This window comes from Capsicum annuum, chromosome 3 (genome assembly GCF_002878395.1).
Source record: "Capsicum annuum cultivar UCD-10X-F1 chromosome 3, UCD10Xv1.1, whole genome shotgun sequence".
NCBI lineage: Eukaryota > Viridiplantae > Streptophyta > Magnoliopsida > Solanales > Solanaceae > Capsicum > Capsicum annuum.
Window position 1 is genome coordinate 213,164,193 of NC_061113.1, and position 18,840 is coordinate 213,183,032.

The 18,840-nt window shown below is 29.9% G+C and overlaps 1 protein-coding gene and 1 long non-coding RNA gene across 2 annotated transcripts; one reads left to right on the forward strand and one right to left on the reverse strand.

Moving 5' to 3' along the window:
• Nucleotides 1-2,020: 2,020 nt before the first annotated feature.
• Nucleotides 2,021-4,761, forward strand: LOC124897069. Its single transcript, XR_007053577.1, has 3 exons — nt 2,021-2,688; nt 3,257-3,367; nt 4,407-4,761. It is a non-coding gene; the product is annotated as an uncharacterized LOC124897069 (long non-coding RNA).
• Nucleotides 3,441-6,171, reverse strand: LOC107863301 (remorin). The gene is made up of 5 exons (XM_016709169.2): nt 5,686-6,171; nt 4,919-4,966; nt 4,743-4,830; nt 4,123-4,204; nt 3,441-3,861 (listed from the first exon to the last, which is right to left on the reverse strand). The coding sequence occupies exons 1-5, from the start codon at nt 5,921-5,923 to the stop codon at nt 3,667-3,669; spliced, it is 651 nt and encodes a 216-aa protein (XP_016564655.2). The 5' UTR covers nt 5,924-6,171; the 3' UTR covers nt 3,441-3,666.
• Between the last annotated feature and the right edge of the window lie 12,669 nt (nt 6,172-18,840).

Here is an 18,840-nt window from a genome sequence, read left to right on the forward strand (position 1 = left end):
GAAGTTGAATGGCTCTAAAATTTCTTGGAAGATATTCCTTATTGGCACCCGTATGTATACACTATGATAACCAAGCGGCGATAGGTAGGACAGGGAGCATGATGTATAACGGTAAATCTTGTCATATAAGATGGAGACATAATACCATTAAGAGAACTACTCTCTAGTGGAATTATCACTGTTAACTATGTGAAGTGAAAGGATAATATGTCGGATTCACTTACAAAAGGTTTATCTAGAGAGAGAGTTGAGAGAACATTGAAAGGAATAAGTTTACGACCTAGGACAAGTCAGCATTGCGGTAACTCTACCTAACAGACTAGAGATCCCAAGATCTAGGTTCAAGGAGATCAAACAAAGCTGTGACTGACGGTTCAACATTGTCAATATACTCAACTCATTCTCATGATTTAGGCAATGCTTAGGAAACAAGGATAAGGATTATGTTGTGAGGCTTTTTAATGGTCATCTAAATTTGGTAGATTTGACCAAATATTTTAATCTATAGGATTGAACGTACAAAAATCACCAATGTGAGGGTGAAGTGGAAACAACTTCAAGAAGAGTGTTAGTAAAAGCCTATTCTCTATGCTCTCATGAAATCAGGACGTGTTCATGGCTAAACCGAACAAAATCGTGAGAACCATAAACGATAAAAGGCTAGTTGTGTGATATGGGTTGTCTAAGTGTACAATAAAGTTTGAAAGGTTCAAAGGTATCAAATCCATCGATTGACCGAGTGCATCTGATGCATGTTCACTACAGAAATTTCAAAGGAAAACCCACTTATCCAAATACAATCAGTCTTTGCTTGTTGATCACATACTTGTCCGTAAATTTTTTATAAGATAGTCATTCTCCATTCACGTGGAGGACTGTTGGGTTATTAAGAGGTGTGAATGGAAAATAAAAAGGTGGTGTATTTTTTCCAAAATACACTAAGAGAAAGGATTCAATTTGAATAAGCACCTTTTCGGATTGAATGGTTATAACCTTTTTAATGGGTTGTGACTTTCTGAAGAGTTGCACCTTTTCGAAGAGTTGCACCTTTATGAAGGGGTGCACCTTTCTGAACTATTGCTTCTCTTCATAAAGCAACACCTTGATGGTTATAAATACCTGAATTTTTCCTTAGGTAAAGATAGTTTTTTTTAGAGTTGAATATATTTTTCTTCTTCTTAAAAACTCTCTTGTGATCATCAAATTATTGAGTGTGTTCGATGTTTCTGAAAGTTTGAGGTACCGTTACTTTCAAAAATTGAATCATTTTATTCTGGGAGAAAAGATTCCATAACCTCGAGTACTTGAGGGAATAAATTTCTTAAGGACACACCGTGAAGTCGGTGGACTTGGTTCCTAAATTTCTGCTTTATCTTCATTTCTTAATAGTTGATAAACACTTCATTTGATAGTACATTTGATTATTCATTTGAACTTATGTTTGAAGGTGTTAAACTTCATTGTAGTTCTTGAAAACTTATTCTGAACTTAATTTGAAGTTTGTATAGAAAACATACAGATTTTGTACCCGTCGGAACAACAAAACCAACTACAAGTAACTTCCCTTTCTTTTCTATCCATCTCATGGATGATTTGAGACTTGAGTTCTTACTATTTACTACCAGCGTGCATACAAAACTGTTGTTGTGTGTGGTGTACAACACTAGTAAAAGACGTAATGGACAAATTATTGGTTACCTTCTACCTCTCATCAACACATGTACCAAGTTCGAAGATGAAAAGATGAATTTACTTGGCCAGTGTCGCATCGGATAAGATTCGAACTTTGATTTTCAAGATTGTAACTCATAACTCTTGTGCCAGTAAGTTTATCAAATGTGTCCATATCCTGATTGCCAAAAAAAGGCGCGTTCGGAGAATGTAGGTCTAGTGATTGGAAATTAAGGATTTTTCTCCAAAAGAAGTTGTATAAAATTGTACAAAATAACTAGAGAGAGTTTAAAAGTGGAAGTTTCCGTAGAAATTTCCTCTAAACCAGAGCATAGATGCATTATCCTGACTTACATATATATTGGAAGTTCAACTTTTGCCTATAATACTGCCTAGTATTGTTTCTTAGAATAATTATAAACTCTGTATGCAATGTTTTCCTTGCCCTCTTTCTTCATTTTCATTAGTCGCGCACTAAAAATTTTCAGGTTTGCTGCCATTGCCTCCCATTTGACAGGAAGAAAAGATGATCAGACGGAGATTATCCGGAACTCACATCTGAAGGAACTGGTTCTCAAATATTAGTCACAATCGCCGAGATCAGTGGTGGAGCTAGGATTGTCGTTGATCTAGTTAAAGCAATGTTTTTTGAATCCCCTTGAGTCAAGGGGATTCAACAACTTTTATATATCTTGAAAGACTAATTTTTATCCTATTTGTAAAGTATAGGATTCAATTGAACCCCCTTCCTTCAAGCTAGCTCAGCCCTTGCTCAGGATAGTCAGCAAGTTCCCCTTCACATGAAACTTGAATCTGTGATCATTGATCATACCTTTACTGAACCCTTGAAGACTCTCAAGCCTCAGTTCTTCTAACAGTGCTGACAATGAAAGTTCTGAAGAGCCAACAAAACATATGACTGTTAATTCAGATACCTAAAGAGTTGCATGCTTTGGGTGATTCCTCTATTGTCTCATGTTCTGCTGATACAGGAATTCGACAAGACTTAACCTGAAGGTGATCGCGTCTCATTTACTTTCAAGTTTTAGTTGGATCAGTAAGGGTTTTCAATGATCAAGGACATCACTATGCCTAGTTTATTGAACATAATTTGAAACTAACAAGTTAATTTGAACTATCTTATAAGGATAAGCTATCCAAGGATTCAGCAAATAGAGCATTATTTTTTTTTCTCTTTATATGATTGTAACTAACTTGCTTCTATCTTCATCCAATAAAGGTTTGGTTTCTGTCACTGCTTTCTGCATAGCTCCTCCTTTGGTCTTGCTTTTGGCTATTTTAACATGACCGTCAAGACAAATTACTCGTTCTGTCGGCTATAATTTGAAGCAAAGTTGTAATTTAATTATTTCATCCCTTCCACCTGTTGATAATAGCTTACGAAATGCCATAGAATATGCAATCCTAACCATAAAGGTCGAGTTGGAGCCTGAAATTGTCAAAACACTGAAGTTCTTTATAAAATCTAATTTATGCACTAGTTTAGACATATCTGTATTGTGTCATGCAAGTTTTAACAAAACCTCCCCATCATTCTTTTTAAATATATATGAGAAAATTGCAGGGACGCTAAGAGGCAAGTAATCGAGACACTGGAGCGCTTGGACTTTCGTGAGTCGCACAGCACTGCATCAATTGCCTTGGTGAAACATGATTACTGTAGTTGTTTCTGTAGGTAAGTGGCACTGGAATGACCACCACCTCAGTCCTCTTGCTAGATAAAGAGGCCTACTTTAAAACATGAAAACTACATTCAACACTATTTTTCATAAAATCCCACGAAGTTAATTTTGTCCAGGTGCTATATACACTGGAAATACATCACTATGCACACGTAACAATAAACAATAAATGGTTCTAAATAAAATACATAATCACACAATGTAATCTAACAAGACAAAAAATTCCAATTGCACAAACTTTACAAAAAGCAACTCCCAATCACTATCAATGCAATGCCTGGTGTTTGCTGCTTCAAAACAATCCAAGGATTTTCTTTGGAGCAGTTCCAGTGGCACGGTATTTTGCTGCCAGCTCCTCTGCCTTGAGAAGATCTTCTCCACGTTTAGCTTCAATCACCGCTCTCTTTTCTTCTGCTTCCTTGTGGAGTAGAGCAATTTTGTTTTTCATTTTCTCAGTATATTGTGCCTTCTTTGTCTCCAACTGTTCCTGCTCCCAACAAGATATGGAAGATTAATAGGATGGAAACTTCTTGAAAAAATTTCCCTCAGTTAAGAATACAAGAAGTTCTCAAAAGAAACCACCAGAAAGAAACAATCAAAACATCGCATATAGAGAACGGGTGTCTTGTGTTGTTATCGAGAGTATTACTAAAAATCAACAACAAAAGCATTGATCTTTATCATTAACATCACAGTCAAGTAATCTCATACAACTTTCTATACACCAAAATTGAAGAATGCCTCTCACCTCCATCTTTTTTAACTCCGCCTCCAGATTTGCTTTCTTGCTGTTCTCCCATGCAGCTATTGCAGATACCTTCTTCTGAGCCCTGTCATCCGATTCAAGTTACCATAATAAGTAATACATAAACCCACAAAAATTAAGGCAGCGCATCCCGATTGAAGGAGGTTGTTAGTGAAGCAAATGAATACATCGTCACAGCTATCTGAATTCATAATCAGCAAGTGGCAAATACTGTCGTTTAGTAATTTACGTATGAAGAAAACTCTAATTACTCTCTCAAAATTCAGGGCAAAAAGGAATGGCCAAATGTGCAAATGACATAACCAAGTGAAGCAACTGGGGATAAACTTTCAATTTCCTAGAGACAATTCTCTCATAAAGAGCAATCAATACTTCTGTAATCAACAATATGTTCATTCTGAGCAAGACTGTCAAATTTGCTACTATACTGTAACTTTTATTGATTATTTGTTGTTTAATTTGGAATAACTAGTGTGTTATTTGCAGTCGACGTGATTCATAAAACTATCTTTCCTTCCACAAGCTAAACCAATTCATGTATATTAGTCCTTAGTACATCAGAATCACAATATGTATGAGAAATCAGCATACTAAATACATACTTGTTTTCCGCTTTTGATTTCTCACTCTCCTCCCAGGCTTTGATGAGTGATAGTCTCTTCTCTGTTGCAACTCGCGCAAGCACAGCATCTGAGGATTATATATCAAAATTAGTACATGAACTTTAAGTAGTAAATGAACCAAAAACAACCGAAGTAAAAACAAAAAACATAATTACCTCTGTCAATAGATCCCTCTTTCTTCTCATCAGCAGGTTCTGGTGCTTCTGCCAATGGCACAAGTAGCACAAAGTTAGAGAGACCATAACAAAGTACAAAATTTTAACAGCACAGTCTGAGTTAAGGATTGCAAGAGAAGTTAAATTGGTCAAAATTTTGATGAACACTCAAAAATTCAGACTAGAGAGGACAAAGCCACAAGTTCAGCTTGACTGAGAAAATTGTAACTGGGAACCATCCAAACTGAAGTTATAGTTCTAGTTCTTGAAAAAGAGTACAGATTAGTAGTACCATGAACATAATTACACTAGATATAAGTTTCTTTTTTTCAAGCACATACAAGAAAAAGAAAAAGAAAAAAGCAAACCGAACTTATTTTGTGGTGCAAAACAAATCCTGACATCAGATAAAACACAGTTGGATTTACAATGAATCAATCAAAGCAAAATTTTAACAACATATAATAAATCATTTCCCAAGATTCTTTTTTTCTTTCTTTTATAGTTCTGAAACAGAAGTAGAAAGAGATATTCAATTGCTTCAAAAACAATTTTTGTTTGTTTTTCTTTTACCTACTGCTGACATATATAAACTTTTTAAATTATACAGAGTCCGTACAAAAGAAAACTAACAAAGCTTACTTTTTCCACATAGGAACAACTTCAACTAAGCACAACAATTCTCCTCAAATGAAACATAAAATTCAGCTTAAAACACCCAGACACATACAAATTCATAAGCAACAGAAAGAGAAAAGAGATTATACTGTCTTCGACGACAACTAGTGCTTTGGAGTCATCTGTTTTTTCCTTTTCTTTTTCTCTGTCTTCTTCAGGAGGAGGCAAAGCTGGTGCAACAATAGCTTTCTCATCAGCCACTACTTCTTTAGAAGGTTCAGCAGGTTCTGGTTCTGGTGCAGCAGGGGCAGGGGCAGGGGCAGGGGCAGCGGGTGTAGGGTCTGCTACTTGCTCAGTTTCAACTTTCTTAGCTTCCAATTCTGCCATGGCTACAAACAGAATCAAGAAAACACAGAATTTCTTGAATAATGAAATACTAGTACTGATCTTTTTAGAGAAGATTTTTAGTAGTTGGAGGACGGTAACTGTCACCTTGATTGATTGGACATACTATATATAAATGGACCATATAATAGAAGAGTGGGGATATGAAATATTTTGGCTTAGCTGGCTTATCTATTTGTACACTCTTGCAAAGGGGAAACTCAATGGCCAATCCTGAGCTGTCACATGCCATTGCACCTTTCGTTAACTTTTTGGTATCGTATTAAAGCTCTACTAATTTAAATTCACGTTAGGTAAGGCTCACTCCATATATTAAAAGAAAAAAAATTAATTAATTTCCAAACTCGAATCTTACATGAATTTAAATTCGCATAGCGCAGAACTTATTCGAGGTAACACGGTTCCATAATAAAGAATTTTGGATACCTTTTGCGAACCATCAAGAATTTTGGGTACCTTTTCACTAATTAGCCAAAATATGATAATCATGATAGAGCCGTTGGACTGAAATATTTTTGGGACAAAATAATTCTCTTTAAACATCATGTTACTTTTGATTTTACTTGCAAAAATTTTTGTGGTCCTTAGGTTCAACGTTATTTTTATCTTCCCATGACCGTTTCATCTGAAAAAAAAAAAATCCAACTTATATATACCATCAATATTAGAGATTTTATATAATTAAGTCACTTATAATTTAACTACAGATAAATATCGTACTTGGTAATTGGTAAAAATAATTATTAGCCGCCTGTTATGGTAGATTAAACTATAATCACAAAAATCTATACACTATTTAGAGGTTTTTAGGTATAAGTGACAAGAGAAAGTAATCTTAAATAAAATGTAGAATTATTTTATCATGGTTAGTTGTATTCTTTTATCTTCCTATGCTTTTGGTCCTGTCCATTGACAATCTTATTTTGAGATTGAAACTTGTAGATATTGTTCTTTTTGTAAATAAAATTGTAGATATTGTTCTTTTTGGTAAAGTTTTGAGTTTTTGCCTTTGTGTGGTGCCTAATTTGTCAATATTTAGCATCAATCAAAGAGTATTTTTTGAAACTCTTTTTTTTTTTTTTCATTTTACATGGGGATTAAAAATCGTTTTCTGGTCCTGTCAAAGATCAATTTGTATTATGTCCATTATAAAATCTTGAAAAAGAATCTTGGCCGAATGTCCAGGGTGTTCGGTCCAAAAATTATAAAAGGAGGACAGGCAATTGAAAGAAGGAAAAAGTCTAAATGAAGGTTGAAGATGGTACTCTTTTCGAAAGTCCGGAATCATTCTATGTTACCAAACTAAAAAGAGTATCAAATTATGTCATATATTTAAAAATGTACCAATCTATGCTTAACTCACAATTTTTGTGAGTTATGCACAAATATCTTTAACGAAAGGCAGTTCATGGTGTTAAATTTTTTAAAAAGTGCATAACTCACAATTTTTATGAGTTATTCATTCTTATTTTAACATAATTCACAAAAACTGTGAGTTATTCATTCTTATTTTAACAAACTCACAAAAACTGTGAGTTATGCATTTTATTTTAATATAACTCACAAAAATTGTAAGTTATGCATTCTTATTTTTAACATAACTCACGCTTTTTGAAAGCACCTACATGCATATTCATAAACACATTTGATCTTTCCTGAAAATGATTAAGGAATGAAATTTCATTATAATAAAAATGAGGCCTATTTATTGGTACTGAGACTGAAACCGACTATAAAATTGATTCTTGTTGAGGATAAGGACTCATAGACATGGCTCTTTGTTCAGAATTGGACCTCACATCATCACCACTCGATGATGACTCATAGGAGCATTCACCTCCCTCGGCATTATTAGGCTCGCTATCATCGCCCTGTGACAATTCACCACACTTTGATTGATCACCATTTTCAATAGCATCTGTGATAATATGTTCACCTCGCTTGACATTATTCCTATATATCAAATAATAAAATAATTTTAGTACATTCAAAAAATATGAATAATAATTACATGAAATTGGCAATATAAATAATAATAATAACATGAAATTAACAAACATAATTTATTAGCGATGATATTTTAGACCTACCGATAATAATCGACAGTATCCAAGCTTAGTGACAAATGAACATTTACAGATGTTCCAGCATTGTGCATCCATCCAAGTTGAGATGATTGACCATAATTATAATCATTTTCAAATAAATCAACATTATTCGTGTCACGCAGAGTTAAACCCCTAAATAAAATATAACATATGACATAAGAAATGGACAAAAAATTATTAAAAATATAAAATATTAATAATAACACAAATTAAGAAAAATTACCGATCACTTTCATTCAAAGTTTCATTCAAATCAAGTATTGAGAATTGTGTTGACATGTTACTCGGCATGATGTATTGGGGAGCATTCATGTCAAAAAAAGTATTATACTGAGTTAAATGAGCATTAACATCACTTGTTGGATCATCAAATTGCGTATGCACATTTGTCTGTATCGGAGACTGCATAAGATGATTTTTACACTCCTTCTTAACATAAACTTGAAGAATGTTCAGTTTTATTTGACTAGCATAGTCACAAGGAGCCCTCAAAAATTCAGTCAACGACTCATCATCACTAATAATTCATTCTCCATAATTTACCATTCCTTGAGACGAGAAGGAATTTGAATACTGTCCGACTATAAATAAAGTTAGAACATTATTTTTTATTTTCATTCTTCTAAAAATTGATTCTACAAATTCTCTATAACCAATTGAAATTGGATACTTCTCGTTGGACTTGGGGGACATACTATAATATATTGTATTTCCCTCGTGAATAATTTCGCCATCCAAAAAAAGTGCAACTTTAACACGTTCAAAATTTATTCTCTAAAATTTGATAAAGCTTTGAAAAGATAAATTGAGTTTGAAGATGATTGAACACACACAAAAAAAAAAAGAATTGAAGTTGAAGAAGAAGAAGATTTTGAAAACTATATACAAAGAATGAATGTATACGGATGTTTAAATCGAAGAATTTAAAAGGTATATAACTCACTTTTTTTGTGAGTTATGATAAAACAGATGCATAACTCACAAAAAAGGTGAGTTATATACTTTTATGAGTTATATGTTAAATAGAATTTCGAAAACGTTTTTCATTATTTAAATAACTCACAAATGAATGGATAACTCACAATTTATCTGAATTATGTTAAAATAAAAGGCATAACTCATAATTTTTGTGAGTTATGTTATAATAAAATGCATAATAAGAATGCATAACTCACAATTTTTGTGAGTTATGTTAAAATGAAATGCATAACTCACAAATTTTGTGAGTTATATTAAAATAAGAATGAATAACTCACAAAAATTGTGAGTTAAGTTAAAATAAGAATGCATAACTCACAATTTTTGTGAGTTATGTTGAAAATAAAATTCATAACTCATAATTTTTGTGAGTTATGTTAAAATAAGAATGCATAACTCACATTTTTTGTGAGTTATGTTGAAAATAAAATACATAACTCATATTTTTTATGAGTTATGTTAAAATAAGAATGAATAATTCACAAAAATCGTGAGTTATGCACTTTTTAAAAAATTTAACACCGCGAGCTGCCTTCCGCTAAAGATATTTGTGCAAACTCATAAAATAAATTGATATATTTTTAAATATATGGCATAATTTGGTGCTTTTTTTAGTTTGGTGACATAGAATGATTCCGAACTCTCTTTTTGAAGCCTCGGAGTAATGGTAAAATTATTATCATGTGATCAGAAAATTACGAGGTCAAGTTTTAAAAATAGCATCTGATAGAAATACAAGATAAAACTGTATAAAATAGATCCTTGTTATCGAATTTTTCTTTTAATATTAAATTAGTATGAATCAAATAAAATAAAGTGGAGGGAGTGTATTAGTAAGATACGCAATATTCAAAAGATACTCATATATTAGAAATTAAGATTGTCATGGTGGGGCCTCTAATAGCTTGTGGTAGTAGATATCATTTTTTTTGAAATATGATATGAATTGAAGAAGTTGGTTGGAAGAGAGTGTTCAGCACGACTTCTTCCACATGGAGCTATTAATTGACTGCCTCGTCGAGAATGTATATATGCTCAAGTCACCAGCCAAACAAGCCTGCACTGTTCCAAATCTATGCACTAGTTTGATAAAAAATTTATTTTGTGTCTAAATTAACTTCAAAATTTAGTTTAATAAGTGAAATCTATATTCATATCGATGTGAAATATCCAACACGCCAAAACTAAATGGGGCGAAGTTGTTCGACAATTGAGAGAAGTTATTCAATAACTATGTGAAGTTATTGAGATAACTAAATGCAGCTGTCGAATAATTGTTCCAATTGTTCAAGAAACTTAATCTTTTTAAAAGGGATGAGTTGCGGTACCCACTTATCCCCCTTTTTTTAATTGCAAACTTGGGAGGGTCTCGTGCCTCATTTTTCTCATTTATTAGATTAGTGGGTGTTAAAGGGATGTACATAACCTTGCTTTGTCACTTTAATAAAGCACGTAAATAATTAAGAATCAGATTAGAAATTTATTTAGATATAGGAAGGAGGTCCCTTGCCGACAATAAATTAATGAGAAGGTGAAAAAAGATGACTCAATTATATAGAGGAAAGTAATACTAGCAACATTTAGAGCTCCTAATAATCGTCTTTTAAGTTTGGACTAAATGAGCTGGACATATATCAATTAGCAGGTCAAATTAGGCATAATTCGAATTAACTCATCTACAAATTTGGCTCAATTTGGACAGTCTATGTGGCTCAAAATTGACCTAAAACAATTCAGTTCAGTAAGTTATTAGTACTACTATTACTATTAATAAGTGTGAAGAAGCAGACAAGTTTTCGTTAACATAAGTGTTGTGAAGAAGCAGGCAAGTCTTCGTCAACATGCATGCTTTTTTACCTGCTTGCTTCAATTGCTCCGTGATTTAACTATATTATTCCTAATTAATTATTTTAAGTCATTTATATATAATAAAATTAATAATATTTAATAAAAAAAAGTAAAATAGAAATTTATGACATGTCTGTTTAAGTTGCTTCAATCGTAGTTTTATTATATCACCTCTAATTAATTATTATAAGACATCTAGGTATTAAAAAATTAATAATATTTAATAAATAATAAAATAGACATAAATGATAAACTAATTCTTGGTGTTTTAAATTAATAGGACATTTTTATGAGACGCATTTAAATTTTTTATACAAGTATTTTTACTCCATGATTATACTATATTACCCCTAATTAATTATTGCAAGTCATTTACATATAAGAAAATTAATAATATTTAATAAAAAAGGTAAAATAAACATTTATGACATGTCTACTTCAGCTGCTTCAATCGTAATTTTACTATATCATCCATAATTAATTATTGTAAGTCATTTACATATAAGAAAATTAATAATATTTAATAAATAAAAGGTAAAATAGAGAAATATGACATATCTGCTTTGATCGTAATTTTACTATATCACCCCTAATTAATTATTATAAGTTATTTAGGTATTACAAAATTAATAATATTTAATAAAAAATAAAATTGACATAAAATGATAAACTAATTCTTGATGTTTTAAATTAATATGACATCTTATATGAGACTCATTTATATTTTTTTCACATATATATTTTTATAATAATTTTGCTATATCACATCTAATTAGGTATTATAAGTCATTTAGGACATAGCCACTTCGCTGCTTCAATCTTAAAATTTGGTTGACTCTCGAAATTATTTCAGTTTCACTTAAATTAAAATAAAAGAAAAGGTATTATAAATCATACTAATTAAAAAGATAAATTATTTTAACAATATAATTGACTATCAATGCCACAAAAATTTGGATAAAGAGAGTAACATATATTATTTGAAAATTACATAAAAAAAATATTATAAATTATAATACTTAACAATTTAAAATGTCTAAAAACATATTAAAAATTTAATTGATTATCTAAATTATATTTGTATCACATAAATCCAGGGGTAGTTTTGGCATTTTATAATTTGCGTGTTTTAGTGTTTTAATTTAGTAATTTGTTGATCCAAATGAATTTAACATGTTTTGAAAATTTAGTACTTTGTTTATTTTAATTTATTTATTTTATTTTGGTAAAATATTATATATTTAAAAATTATGCAATATAAATAATTATAAGTCATAACTATTAACATTTTATAATATTTTTAAAACATATAGTAAAAAATATGATTTTAAAATTCTTATAATGTCACTTAAATTGTAATAAAGCAAGTAACATAAATTATTTGAAATTACATTAAAAGATACTATAAATCGCAATGATTAACAAATTAAAATATTTAAAAAATATATTAGTAAAAATTTTTGTTAGTCTCATTTAAACGAATTGTTAATGAACAAACAGACAATAAAAAATAATTGTAAGTTGCGTGTAGATTATGACATTATTTGATCAAAATTGAAACATCTATCTTGGCTTAAATAAATTTCGTATAGACTATGACCCAATTACTTGTTAATCAATTTAACTCGAGTTAACTATTTAAATTTTTCCTCATTACGTCCATTTCGTGAAACTGAAGTCTCAAAGGAAATATCGGTTGAAGTGTATTCATACCTGATTTTGGAAATCATTATTTGCAGTGCATAAATTGTTTTAAGTTTATTATTTGAAATAATTTTAAATTTACAGAAATTTCATAAGTATATATGATTGAAGTTATATATGATTGAAGTTCAATTAATTTTTTAAGATTGATTCCTCATATGTTTACTCAATAATTGTTATTATCTCATCAAATCACCTTCTTCTTGATTCAATTATTTCTAACAAACAATTGACTTTCTAATATAATGACAATGATTATCTAAGAAATTAACTCAATTTTTGGGCATGAACTTTAGGCACGTCTGTGAAGATTAATCATTTTTATTTGAGCTTTAACCATATATATATCTGATAGAATTCACTTAATTTTCTCCTGAATTCAACTACTTACTTAAAATTCTGGCATTTTAGCGCCTGAAGATCATGGACATATAATTAAATTCCTATCATTTTTGTTTGAACTCAATTCCAAACGGTATGTTTGAAATGAATAAATGTGTAAAAAAAATGAAAGAGGGAGTTATAAATACGGTCGAAACATGCGTAATGAGGTGTAGCTGTATAGTTGGGCTATGATGGGGCCTAAGTTTTTGTCAGTTGGCAAAACACAAAAGACACAAACAAAACCCCATATATAGCTTGTGGTATTGAGAAATGGTCTTTGCTTAACTTGGCTGAACAATTGAAGGGGTCCCTTCAAGACACCCATTAAATTAAAGCAGTTGGGCATATAATAAAACATATATATGCTGTGATGTGTTCATTTTTCCTGCACAGATAGATCGATTCTTGCTCCTTTGCTGGCTAAATGACGCCTTTATTCTCCACACTATAATTCTAAATCAATTGTGCTTCTGCTGCTAGTCAAGAGCGGCTTAATATTAGCAACCTAAAATTAAATTTTAATAAAAAGTTTTACTATTTTTGAGAGTAGGATAAGCGTGCGTACACTTCATTTTCCTCAAATCTCATTGATGATGAGACGACACTTCATTGACTTTGCAAAAAAAGACACTGATATTAGCCTATGACTAATGTGTTCTAACTTCTACTTCTTTTTCTCCAAGACCCAAAAATACATCAATCCTTTTTTTATACGACAAAAAAAACAAACAAGATCAAAGATTTTTAAATTGTTCATAAGCGTTATGAAAAATGTCAATATGATGATGCATGAATAGTACTAACTGAAAGTATCTTTCTATCTAAATCCCATAGCACATTTTTATCTTATGTGATCAGTTAATAATACCTAACAAAGACTTCACCAATCTCCTATCAAAGAACATTCATGATGAGTCTCTTACCTTCAATTTTTTTTATTTTTTTTTGCAGAAAAAATGATTGTAATATATAATTGCTTTAAAGTTGTGTATGCTGGCAGCTGGATCCACTGGTTCATAACAGCGTGGAGTTTTCATATAAGACTTTACAACTTATATCTTCTATAGGCTTTTAAAAGCAGCAGCATTTGCCTGCAAATATGAACCTCTTTTAGTTTGGTACTGAAAATCTCTGTGCATGCAGGCCCTCCTTAAAGGAGGTTTCATATATTTATTGCTTCACTTTTGACTAACTTTTCAATCAAATAACACATTGGCAACTTGCCTAATGGAATATGCAACAGTAGAAGTAAATAACAATTGAACTTATATACTTTTTCCGTTTCGGAATAAGTGAATTATTGTGGTATTTATTGGTGTTTCAAAATAAATGAATCATTAAATTTTTTTTCAAATTTACCCTTATGATTTGACAGCCAATTAATTTTTGAAAAGGTATTATAAGGTCAATTTTTTTTTTTTTTGGGTAAAAATGAAAAGTTTAGTTAAATTTATGTCTTTGATGTTTTTTCCTTAATTTGTGTGTCAAAAATCAACAATTCATTTATTATGATACAGAGGAAGTATATCAAGGCGGTCACATCCTAAAAATTCCATTATTCTTACAAAATCTTTAAAAATTCTTGATAATTTTTTTCTTGAAGCAAGATTTTTATAGATTTGAACTCGAAATTTTGAGACAATTTTGACATTTCCACCTTATCAAGGTAGAAGGATATGGTTGGCCATATCACAATTCAGAACTCGAAATTAAAATAAGTCAAAAGATGAATAAAGTTTGTTGTCCGGCCTGGTCAGTGTAGTTCCACATATGAACATTTGAATCCTCAGTAACTGTGAGAATGTGTTTCCCGTCTGAGGTGAAAGGTGCAGGGAATTGACTCAGTGGCGGAGCCACAGCCAACGAAGGGTGGTCAGCTTCGTCGGAATTTTTTTTCGAGTATATAGGTTAAATATAGATATTTATGGTTATATACATGTTGTTGCACACCCTTAACAAGTTAGAGAAACATAATCCAGTGGTCAAGAGTGTGCATTTCCGCATCAACAACTCGAGTTTGAACCTTTGCAGGTGCAGCAGTACTTTATTTTCTTTCTTTTTTAAACAGTTCTTTGCCCAAAAAAAAATATGAACACTCTTAACCAAAAGTCTGGCTCCGCCACTGAATTGACTCCCTGAATTTCTAATTTCTTGATATGCAGCAGACCATACTTTCATAACACAACTCAAGCAGATCCTAATTGCATTTCAAGAACCAAGAAAGACACTATAAACAATTGCAACAATATCTAGAATTCAAGCCAAAAAAGTAGTTAACTACCTGACTTCTGTTTTCAATTAGAGCAATAAATTTCTAATTATGTGATTCAAACAATCCAACATCCCTAGTTAAATCTTTTCCAAAATATGACATCAGTTATTTTTTTTCCCTTCTCAAGAAGAACTTAAAAGAAGACTAAAGTGACTACAATTATAAACTTGCACGCTATGATATCATAACGTCAGTTGTCAAACTTTTTGTAAAACCTACTCCCTCAGCCTTATATGTCATCATTTGATCGAATATAAAGTTTAAAAAATAAATAAAGACTTATATTTTTTATTAAATTAGGTTAATCGTACGTGTTTTGCACGTGTAACTTTTGATTATTTAAAATTAAATAAATTAACGTGCAAAAAGTTCAAATCACTTGCCAAAGATTTTTCACACTTTTAAACATAACATATATTTTATAATAAGCACATATATATTTTACCACAAAAAATTTAAGTAGTTAATGGATCGTCATTTTTTACGTTTGATTTTTGTATTAAATTAGTTCGAGGCTATTTATTCTTCAACTGTGTCCAAAGAAGGAATAAACAAGGAAAGGTGAAGAGAAAGTGAGAATGACATTGGTAAGTAGGAGTTTAAACTTTGAAGTGTTTTTTACCATTTTACTACTTACCTCAAGTCTCAACACAATTATGAAGCAAAAAAAAGTAAAATTTAAAAAGATATTAAGAAAACCTAGGACTCGTTTAACTATGAAATTTTTTGATTTTTTTTCTGAAATTATTTTTCACTTTATATATATATATATATCGCTTTTTTTTTTTAAATTTATAGGCTTATAAAATCAATCTTGCAAAATAATTACAAACATCATAGGTGCTTTCAACAACATCGACATTACAAATGCCAATATTTATGCTTAAGTGACGTACTTATATAAATGAACTCTAATTTTAAATGCCATTAAACAAATCTAGTGCTAAAAGTTTTAAAGAAAATCAAATGTGTTTAAAATTAGAAAAATTATTAAATTAATCAATTCGATCAAAAAGGGCTTGATTTTTTGGAAAAGGTATTTTTAATGGGCTCACAATTTCTCTAAAATTTAAATAATCAATCAAATGTGTTTAATGTGATTTAAATTAGTTGAATTTAAAAGTACTTATATAAGTTAAAAACATTGAAAAGTACTCTAATTATGGTATACAATGTAAATAAGACAAATATTTATATAAAAAATTTAATCAACTTTAATAAAAAGAAAAATACATACATACGGAAGAGAAAAAATTTGAAACTCTTACCATATTAATTTGGACTTATTAATTTGTAAATTATATTCTTCTTACCATATATCTTAGGAATTAATTATTATCATATGTTTTAGGATTTCTTAATTTTTAAATTGTATTATTCTCTTACCATATTTTTTAGAACTCTTTAAATATTGAGTTCTCTTAATACATCTTACCATATATTTTTAGGACTCCTTAAATTATTATCAATTTTATAAAAATAATGATATAATAATTGAAGACAAAAAGTGAAAAGACAATTTTGTCTAAAGTGGGATTTTTTGATGAAGGGTAAAATGTTCAATAAATATTTTCAAGGCCCTTCACTCTTTTAATAGATTATAGATTATAGATATAGATGATAGATACTTTTAATTATTTTTCAACTCGTAAATATTAGAAAAAATAATGAAACAACTATTTTATCTAAAGTAAAGACTTTTAATTAAGGGCCAAAAGTCCAAACAACATTTCTAAGGCCCGTCACACTTTTAATATATTATAGAATAGATTATAGATATAAATATGAAATAAATATGCATTATTTTTAACCTCCAGTTACATGTTTGATTGCAACTGAAATATAAAACATTAATATTTTTGTGGTGAAACGAACTTGTCAACCTTAGTTTAAACTACAAGCTCTTCTTTGTATATGTGCTCTAAAAGGACAAAGTTAGTGAATTTTTAGTAGAAATTAGCAGGAGTGATTGACATTTATCCAATCGTAAACGTCGAGTGAAATTCAAAAATATTTGTGTGAATCAATCAATATTTTATAAAGAGGCAGCTTATATTAAAGTATCAAATTTATTAAACAAAATATAACAATTATTCTTCCCTCCCACCCCAACGTATTCTAACCAGTAATATTAGTAATAATATATTGAAGAAATTTTAATTGGTGCATATGACATTATGGAATTCCTACTTATTCAAACTTATAATTATACAAATGTGCATTACTATTCAATAAAAAGTATTTTAGATAGATATAAAAATTCAACCTATGTATAAAACATATGTTGGTAGAGAAAATTTTAAATTACTTCCGGTCCAAATGTATAAAACTATATTAGATGCAATGCTCGAGTTCAAAGTAGATTTATCTTAATTGTGAAGTAGATATTGGTAATGTTGAATTTTTTCTTCCATTCACTTTCGACAACATCATACACACTGTTATTCCATACTATCAGCTCCCTTTTTTCACTTTTTAATATATTAGTATTAGTTTGTTATGTAATAAAGAAAATAGGATGACTAGCTTGGATCAATACTGAATTTAGCAAAAGGAAAAAAAAGGACATTAATCTAATCAACAATAAAATCATAAAGTAATAGCCTAATAATACAAAATTTGGTGCAAATATAAGTGAAAATACTTGAAAATAAATTGCTAAAAAATTACATATTTCTGGAACCCGCAAATAGAGAAAGAAAAAGGAGATAAGATATATATAATCAATACAAAAACAAAATAATCAATACAAAAACAAAAAAAGATGAAGAAGAATACGTAAAAACACACATATTTTTATACTTTTGAATCAAACGTGCACCTAGCCAAAACAGATTTTATACATTTTGCCTAATCAAGAAAATAAATTTTTAATGTGTCCATTAAAGCAAGTGATCTTAGACTTTTATAACTGAGCAAATAAATATGAATATACATTTAATTTTCACAAATTAGCATGATGTAGCGGATATAATATTACACTCATAATAAAGATAATGATAAACAAATTCAATGTAATAAAAAAGAAAACCTGAAATTAAATTTAAAAATCACAAAATTATGTTGGAGATTCAATAAGGAAAGTTACTTACAAATATTAAAAATGCTTTGTTGTTCTTGATAAATAAAACCACGTAATAGAAAAGAAAATCAGAACCTGAAAATTAAATAAAAAATTACGTTAGAAACTCAATAACAAACGCTACTTATAAACAAAAAGGAAAATTTATTAGTATCACCAATGAAACTAACGTTAACATGAAATAAAATTAAATAAACGATGTGAACTATAATAAAGAGCTACAAAATAAAGGTTAACAAATTATGCTTTCAAAAGAAAAATTGCTGCAAATTTAATTTACAATAACTATAGAACCCTATTGAAGCTTTTTAAAAAAATAAAAAAAAATAAACAAACAAATAATATACATATATATAGACTTACAACCCGCATGATCTATTTGGACTTCTCTTTGCCGTATGATCTCCAATTCTTCATAATTCAATAGGAATGAACGGTGGTAATTATTTTTAATTCATGTGGAATAGAAATATAATTTGATACTACTAATTATGGTGAGAATTTAATGTTTGTTTTCAACTCG

Coding starts and splice junctions, on each gene's coding strand:
- LOC107863301 (XM_016709169.2), bottom strand. CDS start 5,923: ATGGCAGAATTGGAAGCTAAGAAAGTTGAAACTGAGCAAGTAGCAGAC. Junction 4,831..4,918: donor AGAGGGATCTATTGACAGAG/GTAATTATGTTT, acceptor TATAATCCTCAG/ATGCTGTGCTTGCGCGAGTT. Junction 4,205..4,742: donor AAATCAAAAGCGGAAAACAA/GTATGTATTTAG, acceptor ATCGGATGACAG/GGCTCAGAAGAAGGTATCTG.